The 19706-nt window shown below is 41.6% G+C and overlaps 1 protein-coding gene across 10 annotated transcripts in view; it reads right to left on the reverse strand.

Moving 5' to 3' along the window:
• MARCHF8 (membrane associated ring-CH-type finger 8) overlaps positions 1–19706 on the reverse strand; it is a 157138-nt gene that overhangs the window by 28463 nt on the left and 108969 nt on the right. For all 10 annotated transcript variants that reach the window (XM_055275294.1, XM_055275300.2, XM_055275296.1 and 7 more), the window contains one exon: positions 6628–6678. In XM_055275294.1, coding sequence (XP_055131269.1) covers positions 6628–6678 — 51 coding nt within the window. The remainder of the gene's footprint in view (positions 1–6627; positions 6679–19706) is intronic.

Here is a 19706-nt window from a genome sequence, read left to right on the forward strand (position 1 = left end):
AACAAACAAACAACAACAACAAAACAAACCCAGATACACTGAACAACAGAACAAAATCAACAACACAGAAATAAATTCACGTATTTACTGCGAACTGATTTTCAACAAAGGTACCAAAAACATGCATTAGGGAAAGGACACTCTCTCAATAAATGGTGCTGGGAAAATTAGAGATCCATACGCAGATGAATGAAACTGAAGCCCTCTCTCTCATCGCATACAAAAATCAACTCAAGATGGACTAAACACTCAAACATAAGACCTGAAACTATATAACTATTAGAAGAAAACACAGGGATTACACTTCAAGACATTGGTCTAGGCAATGATTTTATGGCTAAGACCTCAAAAGCATAGGCAACAAAACCAAAAACCGACAAAAGGGACTATATTAAACTGAAAAGCTTCTGCACAGCATAGGAAACAATCAATACAGTGAAGACACAACCTGTTGAATGGGAGAAAATATATGAAAACTACCCATCGAACAAGGAACTAACATACAGAATATGTAAGAAACTCAAACAACATTAAAAACACAAACAATCCCATTAAAAAGTGGGCAAAGGACATGACTAGACATTTCTCAAAAAAAGACATATAAATGACCAACAGCTGCATGAAAAACTGTTCAGCATCCCTAATCATCAGGGAATAACAGATGTTGGTGAGGATGCAGAGAAAAGGGAACTCTTATGTATTGTTGGTGGGAATGCAAATTAGTACAACCAGTATGAAAAATAGTATGTGAATTCCTCAGAAAGCTAAAAATAGAACTACTATATAATCCAGCAACCTCACTACAGAGTATTTCCCCAGAGGAAATTAAATTAGTATTATCAAAGAGATATCTGTACTCCCATGTTTATTGTAGCATTGTTCGCAAAAGGTATGGAATCAGCCTAAGTGTCCACATCAATGGACAAACAGGTAAAGAATTTGTGACATATATACACAATGAAATACTATTCAGCCATACAAAAAGAATGAAATCATGTCATCTGCAGCAACATGGATGGAGGTCATTATGTTAAGTGAAATAAGCCAGACACAGAAAGACAAATATTACATGTTCTCGCTCACATGTGGGAGCTAAAAAAATTTGATCTCATGGAGGTAGAAAGTAGAATTATAGGTACCAGAGGCTGGGAAGGGTGTGCATGGAGGCAGGAGTGGGGGATAAAGAGAGATTGGTTAATGGGTACAAAAATAGTTAGATAGTCACAGTAAGTTCTAATGTTCAATAACAACAGAGTAGGGTGACTACAGTTAACAATATATTATGTACTTCAAAATAACTAGAAGAGAGGTTTAAAATGTTTCCGACACATAGACATGATAAATATTCACAGTGAGGGACACCCCAAATATCCTGACTTGATCATTACATAAGTCTATGCATGTAACAAAATATCAGAGGTACCCAATATGTACAAATAAACTAAAAAAAGAAAACCAATCAAATGTGATTTCAGATACTACACAATGATATAAAACTTTGAGTTTGTTCTTTAGAAAATGATTAAGCAAACAGCAGCAAGGGAAGTACATAGGGTGAGGACTGAGTGTGGGTGGGGGATCTGGGGAACATCCTCCAGGATGGCTCAGTGGGCCCACATGGCCAAGGACCCTGCAGTGAGGTGAAGGTCTGGGCAAGATGCATGGGGGTTTCATGGGGGCTGCATTCCAGTGCCCGTCTTTGTATAAAGCATGTCACCTGTGGGACTCAAACTGCCTCAAACTTCTCCAAGCACCCAGTCAATTAAACAGATTTTTTTCCCGGGGGGGACATTCTGCTGCTTCTAAAAATATAAGATTTTCTACACACTGCTATCATTACAAACTGTGATAGGTGCTATGAAGAAAAAGAATAACAAAACTCAAATGGGTGATAAAATTTAGATTAAGGGGAAGGTGTCAAGGGTAAGTGCCTCTAAAGAAGCTAAGAACCGAAGGAGAAATGAGTTAGGAATTTTAGCCATTCGTGCAAAAAAGGGATAAGATTGGGAGAGGCCTCTCGGACAGAACAGCATTTGCAAAGGTGCGCAGGCAGGAATTTGGCTTGTTTGAAAATCGTCAAGGTAGTCACCATACCCAGATCATCATGACCAAGGGGATATTGCACAGGATCAGGTTCCAAGTGGCCAGGCCCAGGTCACCTTAGATGTGACAGCTCAAGGTAGTGTAAACAGAAACACTGAAGAATTGAAAAGAGAAGCATTAGGATTCTACTTACTGGCTGCTGGGTGCTAGATGGTTTGGGATAGATTCTTGAGAAGCTACTGCAGGAGTTTAGGAGGTCTGGGCCTGGGAAGTGGCTGGGATAATGAAGAGGGATGAACAATGGGCTGGGTATCAAGTGTCTAGCAGAACAGCATGCAAACATTCACTCAACATGTACTGACAACCTCCAGGGCTCCATCCCATCACTGGCTCTGCAGATTTAGGGGTAAACAAAGCATGGCTCTACACTCATGGAGGTTACATGTGGGGTGAAGATGCAACGGAAAAAAATTCATGAAAACCCAGGCAGTGATAAGTGTGATCTTGAAAAATAAAAGGAAAAGGTGACTTTGGATCCCTTAGGACGTTAATTGGAGGTAACAAATTTCATGAAATCCCTTGGTAACAGAGGCTCAACAAATGATATCCATTAACATTGTACTATCAATACAAAATAAGTATTGGGTGAAGACTTTGCCATTGTAATTGCTTAAATATCCCAATATGCTTCTTCTATTAACTCCTTAAGGGGATCAAATCCAGCTGCCCATTTTAAAGACAGGCGAGCTACCACAGACCTAGCAGCCTCATAAACATCCCATCCAACCTACCTGCTTCCTTCTTTGAAAATGGAGCCTGGTTTTTAAAGTCAATATGCTTCCAATACACGCTGAGACACTTTGTAACAAAATCTAGATGGAATACTAGGAGGCATGATTAAAGGTTTATTTCTACCTCTTTTCAACCTCTAAATTTATGCCAGCAAGAGGTGAACTGAAGAAGCATAAAGCAGACTGCAGTGACTGGCTAATGTGCTGACCCCAGCTGGGGTCTAAGAATCAGCAGAAAAAGTCTCCTGACAGAGACAACGGGGATTTCAGGTAGCATATAGTATGTCCACATTGTGGCCTCCTTTAATCTCAAGAGTATGTCTGCTATACTGAAGATACGATTTTACATGTCACGGCCTAAAACTGGCTTCAAACAGCAGGTTCATTTAATAAATACTCCAATAAAAAAACTGCCTTCTCAAAAACAGTTATCTTCCACAGGGGCCTGCCCTCCCTTCCTTGGTCCCACTGAACTAGTTCATGTCTAACCACCTTATACAGCATGCTAACTATCTTCATTACAAAAGGGTACACTTTGCAACAGAATTTCATGTTGACAGGTTAACCAGGAAGTTCTGTAAGTAATCAAATGTTCTAAAGGCTCACTCCACTCAGATACTCTCCAATGACCATAGTAAGCATCCCAGAACTCACTGGACACAGTAAGTGTCCAGTCACAAACAGCACACAGTAAAAATGTATTCAAGAAGGGGCCGGGCACGGTGGCTCACGCCTGTAATCCCAGCACTTTGGGAGGCCAAGGCGGGTGGATCAGGAGGTCAGGAGTTTGAGGCCAGCCTGATCAACATAGTGAAACCCTGTCTCTACTAAAAATACAAAAATCAGCTGGGCGTGGTGGCACGCACCTGTAATCCCAGCTACTCAGGAGGCTGAGGCAGGAGAATTGCTTAAATCCAGGAGGCAGAGGTTGCAGTGAGCCAAGATTGCGCCACGGCACTCCAGCCTGGGCTACAGAGCAAGACTCTGTCTAAAAAAAAAGGATGCAAGAAGGAAAAAATAATGTATGGTTCTCCATTGTTCAGCAATAAATAATAAAGCTACCATTAAATGAACTGTCCTGGCCCAATCAACCTAAGATCACCAGGATTCAACGAAGTTTGACAAGAGTCAGGTTTGTTGGCTCAGTGTAATGGGTGAGCTGCCCCATGGTTCCATGCAAACGTTAATCCCAAGACTCGGAACAACCCTGAAGGTTGTATTATTACCCTTTTTTTTTTTTTTTTTTTTTTTTGAGACGGAGTTTTGCTCTTGTTGCCTAAGCTGGACTGCAATGGTGTGATCTCAGCTCACTGCAACCTCCGCCTCCCAGGTTCAAGCGATTCTCCTGCCTCAGCCTCCCAAGCAGCTGGGACTGCAGGTGTGCACCACGCCTGGCTATTTATTTGGATTTTTAGTAGAGATGGGGTTTCATCATGTTGGCCAGGCTGATCTCAAACTCCTGACCTCAGGTGATCTGCCTGCCTCAGCCTCCCAAATTGTTGGGATTACAGGTATGAGCCACCGTGCCTGGCTTACCCTACTTTTACTGATAACTAAATTAAAGCTCAGAGAGATGTCCTTTTTCAAAATCACATGGCTAGTAAACCATCATCCACGTTAACTCCAAAACCCTTACAAAGCTCAAAATACCCACAACCCAAGCCAAGACAATAGCCTTTCCTCTAGACTTTTTAAGATGGTGGTTTGCAAACAGTTTTTTTTTAACTATAGGAAGAAGTTTCCTTTAAATAAAATGTGACTGAAATCCATGAATGAACAGGTACATATTTAAGGCATAGGATGTCCTCCTTCAGAACTGCCCTTGGCTACTAGGGCAAGGCAACATACATGTGCTACTGAGCGTTTTTTAACACATTTAATTCAACTTAAGCAAATAGGCCATCTGCAGCTGCACCTTCTCACTTTTCTCTGTGCTTAGACACTGATTAGCTCCCTTTGAAAGGTGCAAAAATGGGCAGCAATGGTTTACCACTGCATAGTTCTAGCACTGCAGCATTCCTGGCCAAAGGGACAGCAAAAGAAAAGAAATGGAGGTTGGATGGGAAAAAATATTTTGTGAAAGGCATTCCTATTTTTAATGCAAAATTAAGCAGAAGAATAATATAATTAGATTACAAGTATGCCTAAGAACAGACGAATGTCTTAAGAAGGTTTGCCAGAGTTTACTTTTAGTTTTAAAAAATAAGGTGACCTGAATGAAAACATATTGTGTAGTCAGTACATTAAAATGGCATATAATGTAACTGTTCATTTCAGAGTATCTAGGAGGCCTGAGACAGCAGACTGGTTTTGTCACTTGTTCAAATCCTCCCAGCTGCATCTGTGTTGTGTTTGGCCATATGCCAAAAACATGGGGAAAAGGTCCACCCTTGCAAAGAACTTTCATGGCCATAACTGTATGGCGAAGGGGTTGGCCAGAGTCAATGTCTGGGCTGAGAGAGGAGCACTGCCTGGGAACAAGCTGACTGCATCAGATACACTCTGCTGGTTCCTAGGCCATACCCTAGCAGCCAGTGTGCTCCTAGTGGGCTAAAGTGACCACACCAAAGGTGAGGAGATGCTGTTGGATGGCTGATTCACTTCCCAAGCCCTCCTTTCCCTAGCTGCCTTCCAGCTAGAGGTGGCCTGTGATCCAGTTCTGGCCAGGGAGATGTAAGCAGATTTCAGGCGGCCAGGTGGGACTTGTGGGGCAACTTTTGCCTTCCTGCTGAAAATGGTGACTCTCAGCTAACAGACCTGTCAATCCTTGATCATTCCTCTAATTCCTGCCAAGGCCACAACCACAACGCCTGAAGGTCCAGCTCTCATCGTGAGACCATGTGTCAAGTAGGAGGTAGCACAGAGAGGAAAGAGCCTGGGTCCCTGGCAACATCTATTGCAGGTAGCCGAAGGCCCATGGGACGTGACCAACTCAGCATTCCACTGGAGACTATATGATCAAACAGCAAACCACTTATCATGAATGCAGGATATGAGCAAACTCACGACTGCTCCAGCCGACTGCTCCTGCCAACAGAAGGTTTGCTGGAGGCAATCACTCCCTGGCGCCAAGGTTCTCTACTGCAACATCTAGAGCCTTTTGTTCGAGGAATGCAGTCTTGCAAGTCTACTCTAGACTGAGCAGCTGACCCCTTCTTCCATCCCCCTTCTCACTATCTCTTTTGCCTAATAAATACAGAGGGCTGTGTAAAGCTCAGGGCCCTTGTCCACTAGAGCCAAGGTGCCCCCTTCTTCCAAATATACTCTTTTGTCTCTTGTCTTTTATTCCCACGTTCACCCCTTGTTCAGTCCCCCTAGGTCCATGTGGGTTACACAGTGGCACCCCGAACAGCCACAGAAGCGAGTGCACTACAGTCTGTGAGCAACTCTGCCCCGGATCACCTACCTCCACACACCTTGTCAAATGAACCATATAAATCCATGATTATGTAAGTCACCATAGTTAGCTTTTTGTTACTTTCAGTCAAATATATTCCTAATTGTGGCAATAGACTCTCCTGTGCCTGAGATTTCTTCTGCCTTAAAGTATATGGTTTTCTGGAAAAAATGGAATTTTCTCCCAGAAGTCACTTCCCCCAACACACACTCAAAATTGCCTTACCAGAAAAACATAACTGCCGCATAACTCTTGTGGTCCCAGAACAGATTACAGAAATGTATCAAGAACTCTAATATTAGTCTTTTCAAAAAAAAAAAAGAGTATAAACACACATAAGGCATAAGAACACAAAAGCCTCAAGGTAATAAATAACGTTTTTCAGTGGCACTCTACCTTAGAAATGTTGCTTGAATGACTCATGGAATGTCCCAAAGTCTTCTCATTCTGCAAGAAAATCAAACAGGTTTTAATTATGAATCTTTGATTAAAATATGCAAAGAATAAGTAATTGATCATAACAACCCTACTGACAAATCATTCCCTGAACTAGAATTTGCAAAGCACAACCTACTATATATTAGATGTATGCAGCCAGGCAGTAAACATTGCACATTTGGGCAAAATGAATAAACAGTAGTTCCTGTCCTAAAGGATTTAACATTTTATTTAAAAGATTTAATTTTTTATTATCAGGAAAAAATGAGTTTAGAATTCACTATCAAAATAAGATGGCAATAAGTCTCTTAAGTCACATTTCACGTGGAAGTTCAGATGGTGATAAGTGTCTTAAGACACATTTCAAGTGGAGAGGCTGCATGCTCAGTTGTATGTGACACAGTCCACATTATGAGGAGTCACTGTGAAAGAGCGAAGAAAGTAGGACAGCTGACCAGCCCTGGGGTGTCTGGCTAACAAAGTGCTGAATACTCAATAGGGATATCACACAGCTCACATCTCCTTCAACTCAGTTGCTCCTCCTGGAGCAGAGAAATCTGGGAGCCACGCTAGCCTCCTTCCTCTCATGCCCCTCCACATTCAGTCACATAGTGTTGTATCAAATTCTTCCTCCTCTCAGTCATTTTCATTTTTATTGTCAATGCTTTAGTTTAGATTCATTTCTCAGCTAGAATTCTTGAAGAATAACGTCCCACCTGGCCTTTTTGCTTTTAGGTTGACCTCCCTGATACACAACTATCATGGGTTAAACTGTGTAGTCCCCTCCCTTCTGTGAAAATTTAGATGTTGATGTCCTAAACTCCTTGTTCTATTATATAACTATTTGGATATATATATATATCCAAATATAACTATTTGGAATAGGGCCTTTAAAGATGTAATTAAGTTTACATGAGGTCAATAGTAGTTCCGGCTACTCAGGAGGTGACTCTAATCCTAGTGGACTCTAACCCAATAGGACTGGTATCCTTGTAATAAGAGGAGATTATGACACAGACACACACAGATAAAAGACAATGTGAACACAGAGGGAGAAGATGGCCATCTACAAGCCAAGGAGAAACCAGCCCTGCTGCCACCTTGATCTTGGACTTCCAGCCTCCAGACTATGAGAAAATAAATTTCTGCTGTTTAAGCCACCTTACGTATGGCACTTGTTATGGCAACCATCAAACAACTACAATCATCTTTCATCCTATGACTTTCTTAAAAAAAAAAAAGTGAACATTCTAAACATAAATCTGATTTTTAAAAATAAAGTCATTTTCCTGAATCTACTCATTCTTGCTCTAAACCCAAATGAGTAACAAAAACTATTGCCTAAGGAACAGAAGATCTTAGTTGTATTTCCTTGCTCTGTCACCTAGGCTGGGAGTGCAGTGGCATGATCATGGTTCACAGCAGCCTTGACCTCTTGGGCTCAAGTGATCCTCCTGCCTCAGCCTTCTGAGGAACTGGGACTATAGGGATGTGCCAACATGTCTGACTAAATACTTTTTGTGGAGACAGGGATCACTGTCGCCCAGGCTAGAGTGCAGTGGCACAATCACAATCATGGTTCACTGAAGCCTCAACCTCCTGGGCTCAAGTGATCCTCCCGCCTCAGCCTCCCGAGTAGCTAGGACTACAGGCATGTGCCACCATGTCTGACTAAGTATTTTTTGTAGAGACAGGGTCTCGCTATGCTGCCCAGGCTCAGCTCCTGGCCTCAAGTAATTCTCCCATCTGAGCTTCTCAAAGGACTGGAATTATCGGCATGAGCCACCATACCTCACCTGTTTCCTCATCTTAAGGCAGTCAATTAGTAAATTATAAAGTATGCTCAAAGTGTTGGGAGAATGTTATCAAAGAATGTTTCTAAAAGATCAAGTTTCACTTTGGGAGGCCGAGGCACGCAGATTGCCTGAGGTCAGTAGTTCGAGACCTGCCTGACCAACATGGTGAAACCCCATCTCTACTAAAAATACAAAAATTAGCCGGGCATGGTGGCATGTGCCTATAATCCCAGCTACTCAGGAGGCTGAGGGAAGGAGAATCACTTGAAACTGGCAGGCGGAGGTTGCAGTGAGCTGAGATCACGCCACTGCACTGCCTTCCAGCCTGGGCAACAGAGCAAGACTCTGTCTCAAAAAAAAAAAACAAAAAAAAAAACCAAGTTTAACTAGCAATTTAATTCAATCATGTTATTCACACATTCATTCACTGGGAATGAAAGCCCTCTGTCCAGAGAACAAGTAATCTGAGTTTCATTCATTAGTCAAGAATGTACTTATAAGTAAACACAGGGCACTGCTGTGAGTCCCAATTTTAAGGCCAAGCTACTGGTGACTTACTATTAAATTTTAGTGTAGCCTACTAAGTTAAAACAAAGATACCATAGGCCTTGGATTATCTGTACAGAAGGCCAATTATAACCACTGCTACACTACTTACTACCTCACAAGGAATGGCTGGTTTGACACCATCTGGAAATCAACAGAGAAGTTCACAAGTACTAAGAGAAGCCAATAAATCATATCCTCAGACCTTTTTGACATTAATTATTCAACAGAGAATGGATATTGGGGTGAGGGAGAACTACCTGCTAAGCTAACATTATAAACCCAGATTGAGAGCTAAAGCTGTTCCTTACTCTTTAAGAAATAAATTTGATAGCAGAATCGGGGTGGAGCCAAGATGGCCAAATAGGAACAGTTCCGGTCTCCAGCTCCCAGCCCCAGCGACACAGAAGACGGGTGATTTCTGCATTTCTGCTTGAGGTACCGGTTTCATCTCACTAGGGAGTGCCTAACAGTGGGTGCAGGACAGTCGGTGAAGTGCACTGTGCGCGAGCCGAAGCAGGGCGAGGCATTGCCTCACTCAGGAAGCGCAAGGGGTCAGGGAGTTCCCTTTCCTAGTCAAAGAAAGGGGAAACAGACGGCACCTGGAATATCGGGTCAGTCCCATCCTAATACTGCGCTTTTCCAACGGGCCTGGAAAACGGCACACTAGGAGATTGTGTCCCGCACCTGGCTTGGAGGGTCCTATGCCCACGGAGTCTTGCTGATTGCTAGCACAGCAGTCTGAGATCAAGCTGCAAGGCGGCAGCGAGGCTGGGGGAGGGGCGCCCGCCATTGCCCAGGCTTGCTTAGGTAAACAAAGCAGCCAGGAAGCTCGAACTGGGTGGAGCCCACCACAGCTCAAGGAGGCCTGCCTGCCTCTGTAGGCTCCACCTCTGGGGGCAGGGCACAGACAACCAAAAACTCAGCAAGAACCTCCACAGCCTTAAATGTCCCTGTCTGACTGACAGCTTTGAAGAGAGTAGTGGTTCTCCCAGCACGCAGCTGGAGATCTGAGAACGGACAGACTGCCTCCTAAAGTGGGTCCCTCACCCCTGAGCAGCCTAACTGGGAGGCACCCCCCCAGTAGGGACAGACTGACACCTCATTCAACCGGGTACTCCTCTGAGACAAAACTTTCAGAGGAACTATCAGACAGCTGAATTTGTGGTCTCACGAAAATCCGCTGTTCTGCAGCCACCGGTGCTGACACCCAGCCAAACAGGGTCTGGAGTGGACCTCTAGTAAACTCCAACAGACCTGCAGCTGAGGGTCTTGTCTGGTAGAAGGAAAATTAACAAACAGAAAGGACATCCACACCAAAAACCCGTCTGTACATCACCATCATCGAAGACAAAAAGTAGACAAAACCACAAAGATGGGGAAAAAACAGAGCAAAAACACTGGAAACTCTAAAAAACAGAGCACCTCTCCTCCTCCAAAGGAACGCAGTTCCTCACCAGCAACGGAACAAAGCTGGATGGAGGATGACTTTGATGAGTTGAGAGAAGAAGGCTTCAGACGATCAAACTACTCTGAGCTACGAGAGGAAATTCAAAACAATAGCAAAGAAGTTAAAAACTTTGAAAAAAAATTAGAAGAATGGATAACTAGAATAACCAATGGAGAGAAGGGCTTAAAGGAGCTGATGGAGCTGAAAGCCAAGTTTCGAGAACTACGCGAAGAATGCAGAAGCCTCAGTAGCAGATGCGATCAACTGGAAGAAAGGGTATCGCTGATAGAAGATGAAATGAATGAAATGAAGAGAGAAGGGAAGTTTAGAGAAAAAAGAATAAAAAGAAATGAACAAAGCCTCCAAGAAATTTGGGACTATGTGAAAAGACCAAACCTACGTCTGATTGGTGTACCTGAAAATGATGGGGAGAATGGAACCAAGTTGGAAAACACTCTGCAAGATATTATCCAGGAGAACTTCCACAATCTAGCAAGGCAGGCCAGCATTCAGATTCAGGAAATACAGAGAACGCCACAAAGATACTCCTCGAGAAGGGCAACTCCAAGACACATAATTGTCAGGTTCACCAAAGTTGAAATGAAGGAAAAAATGTTAAGGGCAGCCAGAGAGAAAGGTCGGGTTACCCACAAAGGGAAGCCCATCAGACTAACAGCTGATCTCTCAGCAGAAACTCTACAAGCCAGAAGAGAGTGGGGGCCGATATTCAACATTCTTAAAGAAAAGAATTTTCAACCCAGAATTTCCTATCCCGCCAAACTAAGCTTCATAAGTGAAGGAGAAATAAAATACTTTACAGACAAGCAAACGCTGAGTGATTTTGTCACCACCAGGCCTGCCCTAAAAGAGCTCCTGAAGGAAGCACTAAACATGGAAAGGAACAACCGGTACCAGCCACTGCAAAAACATGCCAAATTGTAAAGACCATCGAGGCTAGGAAGAAACTATAGCAACTAACGAGCAAAATAACCAACTAACATCATAATGACAGGATCAGATTCACACATAACAATATTCACGTTAAATGTAAATGGGCTAAATGCTCCAATCAAAAGACACAGACTGGCAAACTGGATAAGGAGTCAGGACCCATCAGTGTGCTGTATTCAGGAAACCCATCTCACGTGCAGAGACACACATAGACTCAAAATAAAGGGATGGAGGAAGATCTATCAAGCAACTGGAAAACAAAAAAAGGCAGGGGTTGCAATCCTAGTCTCTGATAAAATAGACTTTAAACCAACAAAGATCAAAAGAGACAAAGAAGGCCATTACATAATGGTAAAGGGATCAATTCAACAAGAAGAGCTAACTATCCTAAATATATATGCACCCAACACAGGAGCACCCAGATTCATAAAGCAAGTCCTCAGTGACCTACAAAGGGACTTAAACTCCCACACAATAATAATGGGAGATTTTAACACCCCACTGTCAGCATTAGACAGATCAACGAGACAGAAAGTTAACAAGGATATCCAGGAATTGAACTCAGCTCTACATAAAGTGGACCTAATAGACATCTACAGAACTCTCCACCCCAAATCAACAGAATATACATTTTTTTCAGCACCACACCACACCTATTCCAAAATTGACCACATAGTTGGAAGTAAAGCTCTTCTCAGCAAATGTAAAAGAACAGAGATTATAACAAACTGTCTCTCAGACCACAGTGCAATCAAACTAGAACTCAGGATTAAGAAACTCAGTCAAAACCGCTCAACTACATGGAAACTGAACAACCTGCTCCTGAATGACTATTGGGTACATAATGAAATGAAGGCAGAAATAAAGATGTTCTTTGAAACCAACGAGAACAAAGACACAACATACCAGAATCTCTGGGACACGTTCAAAGCAGTGTGTAGAGGGAAATTTATAGCACTAAATGCCCACAAGAGAAAGCAGGAAAGATCCAAAATGGACACCCTAACATCACAATTAAAAGAACTAGAAAAGCAAGAGCAAACACATTCAAAAGCTAGCAGAAGGCTAGAAATAACTAAAATCAGAGCAGAACTGAAGGAAATAGAGACACAAAAAACCCTTCAAAAAATTAATGAATCCAGGAGCTGGTTTTTTGAAAAGATCAACAAAATTGATGGACCGCTAGCAAGACTAATAAAGAAGAAAAGAGAGAAGAATCAAATAGATGCAATAAAAAACGAAAAAGGGGATATCACCACCGATCCCACAGAAATACAATCTACCATCAGAGAATGCTACAAACACCTCTATGCAAATAAACTAGAAAATCTAGAAGAAATGGATAAATTCCTCGACAAATACACCCTCCCAAGACTAAACCAGGAAGAAGTTGAATCTCTGAATAGACCAATAACAGGTTCTGAAATTGTGGCAATAATCAATAGCTTACCAACCAAAAAGAGTCCAGGACCTGATGGATTCACAGCTGAATTCTACCAGAGGTACAAGGAGGAACTGGTACCATTCCTTCTGAAACTATTCCAATCGATAGAAAAAGAGGGAATCCTCCCTAACACATTTTACGAAGCCAGCATTGTCCCGATACCAAAACCTGGCAGAGACTTAACCAAAAAAGAGAATTTCAGACCAATATCCTTGATGAACATTGATGCAAAAATCCTCAATAAAATACTGGCAAACCAAATCCAGCAGCACATCAAAAAGCTTATCCACCATGATCAAGTGGGCTTCATCCCTGGGATGCAAGGCTGGTTCAACATACGCAAATCAATAAATGTAATCCAGCATATAAACAGAACCAAAGACAAAAACCACATGATTATCTCAATAGATGCAGAAAAGACCTTTGACAAAATTCAACAACCCTTCATGCTAAAAACTCTCAATAAATTAGGTATTGATGGGACGTATCTCAAAATAATAAGAGCTATCTACAACAAACCCACAGCCAATATCATACTGAATGGGCAAAAACTGGAAGCATTCCCTCTGAAAACTGGCACAAGACAGGGATGCCCTCTCTCACCGCTCCTATTCAACATAGTGCTGGAAGTTCTGGCCAGAGCAATCAGGCAGGAGAAGGAAATAAAGGGTATTCAATTAGGAAAAGAGGAAGTCAAATTGTCCCTGTTTGCAGATGACATGATTGTATATCTAGAAAACCCCATTGTCTCAGCCCAAAATCTCCTTAAGCTGATTAGCAACTTCAGCAAAGTCTCAGGATACAAAATTAATGTACAAAAATCACAAGCATTCTTGTACACCAATCACAGACAAACAGAGAGCCAAATCATGAGTGAACTCCCATTCACAATTGCTTCAAAGAGAATAAAATACCTAGGAATCCAACTTACAAGGGATGTGAAGGACCTCTTCAAGGAGAACTACAAACCACTGCTCAATGAAATAAAAGAGGATACAAACAAATGGAAGAACATTCCATGCTCATGGCTTGGAAGAATCAATATCGTGAAAATGGCCATACTGCCCAAGGTAATTTATAGATTCAATGCCATCCCCATCAAGCTACCAATGACTTTCTTCACAGAATTGGAAAAAACTACTTTAAAGTTCATATGGAACCAAAAAAGAGCCCGCATCGCCAAGTCAATCCTAAGCCAAAAGAACAAAGCTGGAGGCATCACGCTACCTGACTTTAAACTATACTACAAGGCTACAGTAACCAAAACAGCATGGTACTGGTACCACAACAGAGACATAGATCAATGGAACAGAACAGAGCCCTCAGAAATGATGCCACATAGCTACAACTATCTGATCTTTGACAAACCTGACAAAAACAAGAAATGGGGAAGGGATTCCCTATTTAATAAATGGTGCTGGGAAAACTGGCTAGCCATATGTAGAAAGCTGAAACTGGATCCCTTCCTTACACCTTATACAAAAATTAATTCAAGATGGATTAAAGACTTATATGTTAGACCTAAAACCATTAAAATCCTACAAGAAAACCTAGGCAATACCATTCAGGACATAGGCGTGGGCAAGGACTTCATGTCTAAAACACCAAAAGCAATGGCAACAAAAGCCAAAATTGACAAATGGGATCTCATTAAACTAAAGAGCTTCTGCACAGCAAGGGAAACTATCATCAGAGTGAACAGGCAACCTATAGAGTGGGAGAAAATTTTTGCAACCTACTCATCTGACAAGGGGCTAATATCCAGAATCTACAATGAACTCAAACAAATTTACAAGAAAAAAAACAAACAACCCCATCAAAAGGTGGGCAGAGGACATGAACAGACACTTCTCAAAAGAAGACATTTATGCAGCCCAAAAACACATGAAGAAATGCTCATCATCACTGGCCATCAGAGAAATGCAAATCAAAACCACGGTGAGATACCATCTCACACCAGTTAGAATGGCCATCATTAAAAAATCAGGAAACAACAGGTGCTGGAGAGGATGTGGAGAAATAGGAACACTTTTACACTGTTGGTGGGACTGTAAACTGGTTCAACCATTGTGGAAGTCAGTGTGGCGATTCCTCAGGGATCTCGAACTAGAAATACCATTTGACCCAGCCATCTCATTACTGGGTATATACCCAAAGGACCATAAATCATGCTACTATAAAGACACATGCACACGTATGTTTATTGCAGCACTATTCACAATAGCAAAGAGTTGGAACCAACCCAAATGTCCAACAACGATAGACTGGATTAAGAAAATGTGGCACATATACACCATGGAATACTATGCAGCCATAAAAAATGATAAGTTCGTGTCCTTTGTAGGGACATGGATGAAACTGGAAAACATCATTCTCAGTAAACTATCGCTAGGTCAAAAAACCAAACACCACATGTTCTCACTCATAGGTGGGAATTGAACAATGAGAACTCATGGACACAGGAAGGGGATCATCACACTCCGGGAACTGTTGTGGGGTGGGGAGAGGGGGGAGGAACAGCATTAGGAGATACACCTAATGCTAAATGACGAGTTAATGGGTGCAGGAAATCAACATGGCACATGGATACATATGTAACAAACCCGCACATTGTGCACATGTACCCTAAAACCCTAAAGTATAATAAAAAAAAAAAGAAAGAAAGAAATTTGATAATGCAAGCTTTTATTTTGTTTTCTTGTTAGAACAATTCATATTTTACATTGGTAAAACCAAACAAATAACAAGCCCTAGAAAACACAGGCGTTTTAAAGCCTGAAACCTGTCAATATTTAGGGTTGCTTCTCCACTACTTGGTAGGATCTTAACAGTTCAGTTCCAGCAGACCAGACCATCTTTCATTTTCCCCCAATAAACACAGCTTTTTTTTTCTTTCTTTCTTTTTTTTTTTTTTTTGATACATAGTCTCGCTCTGTCGCCCAGGCAGGAGTGCAGTGGCACAATCTCGGCTCACTGCACGCTCCGCCTCCTAGGTTCACGCCACTCTCCTGCCTCAGCCTCCCAAGTAGCTGGGACTACAGGCGCCCACCATCATGCCCGGCTAAGTTTTTGTATTTTTAGTAGAGACGGGGTTTCACCATGTTAGCCAGGATGGTCTTGATCTCCTGACCTCGTGATCCGCCTGCCTCGGCCTCCCAAAGTGCTGGGATTACAGGCGTGAGCCACTGCGTGAAGCCTAAACACTGCTCTTTAGATGTCCATTTATTTGGACTTAAAATACATAGTTCAGGACAACATCAGAGATATTTTCCAGAAAGCAAATCCCAAAACTCATTCAAATCAGTCACTCTTTCCACACTTATTTACTATGCAACTACTATGTGCAAACAACTGTGTCAGGCACAGAATATGGACCAAAATCTCACTCCTAACCATGTGCCAATGATAATATTGAGAATCCCTTATTTGAAATGCTTGGGACCAGAAGTGTTCCATATTTCTGAGTTTTTTGGACTTTGGAATATTTGCATTATACTTACTGGTGGAGCATCCCAAATCTGAGAATTCAAAATCTGAAAGGTGACAATGGGCACTTACTTTGAGTGTCACGCTGGCATTCCAAAGTTTCAGATTTTGAAGCATGCTGGATTTCAAGTTTTTGGATTAGGGACACTCAATGTGTATTACCACTGAACTCCTCTGAAAAAGTGTTTTGGTGAGAAATGTCCAAACTAAGGAAGAGCTTAAGAATGACATAAAAGCAGCACATACATAAAGTATATCAAGGTGGAAGTGTGACACCACTCTGCCCTATAGTCAGAATGGTATCTTGGTTCTGAATGAGAAGTAAAGTTTGCCAAGCATCAATGTAAAGAAGTGGAATTAGACATACCAAGGAGAAAAAAGTTCCAGTTCAAGCCTAAACTAAGCTTCAATGCCCAAGTAATAAAAACCTTGGCAAATTATTTACAGCTCTTTAACACATTCAGTCACTGCTTACTGGATACCACCATCTTGTGACCCCAGGAGAGATGGAAGCCTCGCTGCATCTTCCTTCCTTCCTCAGAGAAGGTACTAGGAGATGCCACACACTTCCCTGGCTTTCATCTCCACATCTCTCTGGTGGGCTGTTTTCATCTACATTCAACATGAGAGCTCCTCAGAACACAGCCTCATGCCCTCTAGATTTCATTTGTTTTCTCCTTCAGCCGGTGCTTCTCCAACTCTGGACACCTAGTCATTTAGGGATCTTGCTAAAATGTTGATTGTGGTTTGTTAGATCTAGGGGGGACTGAGATATCTGCATTTCCAAAAAGCTCCCAGGTGACTCCCATGCTGCTGTCCCCAGACCACAGTTTGAGGTGCAAATTTTCATTCCAAATCTTGAACCAGAAAAATCAATAAAGGCTATGAGTTTTGTTTGTTTTTAAGACAGGGTTTTGCCATGTTGTCCAGGCTGGAGGACAGTAGCTATTCACCAGTACCATCATGTCATACTACAGTCTCTAATTCCTGGGCTCAAGTGATCCTCCCACCTCAACCTCCCAAGTAGCTGAGACTACAGGCATACTACTGCACCCAATTTATGACTCATGTTTTAAAAAGCAAATCATGACCATTTTAAAAGTAAATTCCTATGTAAAAGATGGCTGTGAGCCCACAATTGAGTTAATATAAATAAATCAATCAGGAAACACAGTGGTACAGATTGGGAAAGACTGAGTCTGAGGGTGTGAGAAAACAAAGTTTTCTTAATGTAAGAAGCTACCAGATCACAAAGATAAAGAGAAGCTCTGCTGAAGAATAAGGCACATTTTACAATTTAATCAGTGCTGTCAGTGATGTTTTTTTGCAAGTCCACATGTGGCTCCCAACAGAACGTACTTGTGGGTAGAGCCAAGGCATAAAACTCACATAGACCAAACACACCCTGCAAAGGAGAAACCAATAATTATCAAGAAGACAACGAGGTGAGATGCCTAAGCACGTTTTTGGGATTCTGTATGAAAGAGTCAAACAATAGGACTTCATCATGTGGGGTTTTCCTGAAACTCTGACCAGGACTGGTCCTTAAAAAAACAAACAAAATATGTGGGCAATGAACACCGCTAACTACATACTCAATACCTATCTCCCTTTGTCGCCACCAAAAGAACCCTGACTTTGTCCTGAGCAGCAACAAACCCAGCTAAAAGTTCTCACTTTTCCACACTACTTTGCAGTTAAGGAAAAATATTAAATATATAAAAAGTTATTTTGAAAGAAATTAACTAAAGATTTCCTGGGAAAACATTTTGATTTCCTGATACTGCCATTGCCCATTTTTCTGGAATTCCTCCTCCCTCATCCAGCCTGGAATATAGACATAATACCACGAAGTAAAGCAGTTCACTTTGGGACTATGAAGAAGATAGTTACTAGAAGTCTGAAACTTTTTGGTCTCAGGACCCCTTTATCCTGTAAAAAATGATTAAGGGCCAGGCGTGGTGACTCACACCTGTAATCCCAGCACTTGGGAGGCCGAGGTGGGAGGATCACCTGAGGTCAGGAGTTTGAGACCAGCCTGGCCAACATGGTGAAACCCCATCTCTACTAGAAATACAAAAATTAGCTGGGCATGGTGGCGCATGCCTGTAATGCCATCTACTTGGGAGGCTGAGGCAGGAGAATTGCTTGAACCCGAAAGGTGGAGGTTGCAGTGAGCCGAGATCACGTGATTGAACTCCAACCTGGGCAACAAGGGCAAAACTCCATCTCAAAAAAAAAAAAGAAAAGAAAAAGATTAAGGACTCCCAAAACCTTTGGATTATGTAGAGTTTTATCTATGGATATTTGCAGTATTAGACGTTAAAAATGACAGTGTAAAAACTGTATCTCTTAATTCATTTAGCATTAGTAATAAACCCAGTTAATATAAATAACATTTCAATGAAGTTTAACTATTTTCTCAAAAAAAAAAAAATTAGTGAGCAGAATGGTACTCCTGTACATTTTTGTAAATCTCATTGTTTAATAGAAGACAGCCAGATTCCTGCATCTGTTTATGTATTAAATCTCTTCTGATCTGTTGCTTTTGTGAGGACCCATTCAAAACTCAGTTGACATAATCATGATTTTAAGCTGAAGACATCTGATATTCAATGAATGCAGGAAGAAGCCTTCTCCATACTTCCCTTATATGATTAAAAGCAGAAACTGTGACAAAGGAGGCTGCCATAAATTCCCTCTTCAACGGTTTACTCCCAGGAAGGAGATCGAGAGTAAACCTACCATAATTCCCCTGTCTAGGAGGAGTTTTATGGCCATGAAGAAGAAAAGACACTCCCATCTACACAAACATTATCACAAGCTTTCTTATCTCTTAATTTGTTAGGAAGGGAGGGGAGGGGAGGCAGGCAGGCAGGAAGGTGGGGAGGGGAGAAAGGAAAGGAAAAAAAGAGAAAAGAGAAAAAAGAAGAGAGAAAAGAAAAGAGAAAGGAAAAGAAAAACTAAAAGCAGCAGGAAATAAATGACTCATCATATTCTCCATGGTACATGGGAACCACAAAAAGATTAACAGCTGACTTATCCTCAGAAACCAGGGAGGCCAGAGGCAGTGGAAGGACATAAAGAGCTCAAAGACAGAAAAATGTGAACCAAGATAATTATATTCAGCAAAACTATCTTCAAAAATGAAGATGAAAAATACATTCATAGATAAACAGAAACTCAGAGAATTCATTGCAAGTGGATGCACCTGAAAAGAAATACTAAAGGAAGTTCTTTGAGTTGAAAGCATGTAGTCAAAAGTTAACTGTGTAACTATAAGACAATATAAATGCATATATATTTTGCATATATATTTTCCTTTCTTAAATAATTTAAAAAGGAATTATATAAAAACCATGTA

This window comes from Symphalangus syndactylus, chromosome 4 (assembly GCF_028878055.3).
Source record: "Symphalangus syndactylus isolate Jambi chromosome 4, NHGRI_mSymSyn1-v2.1_pri, whole genome shotgun sequence".
Taxonomy (NCBI): domain Eukaryota; kingdom Metazoa; phylum Chordata; class Mammalia; order Primates; family Hylobatidae; genus Symphalangus; species Symphalangus syndactylus.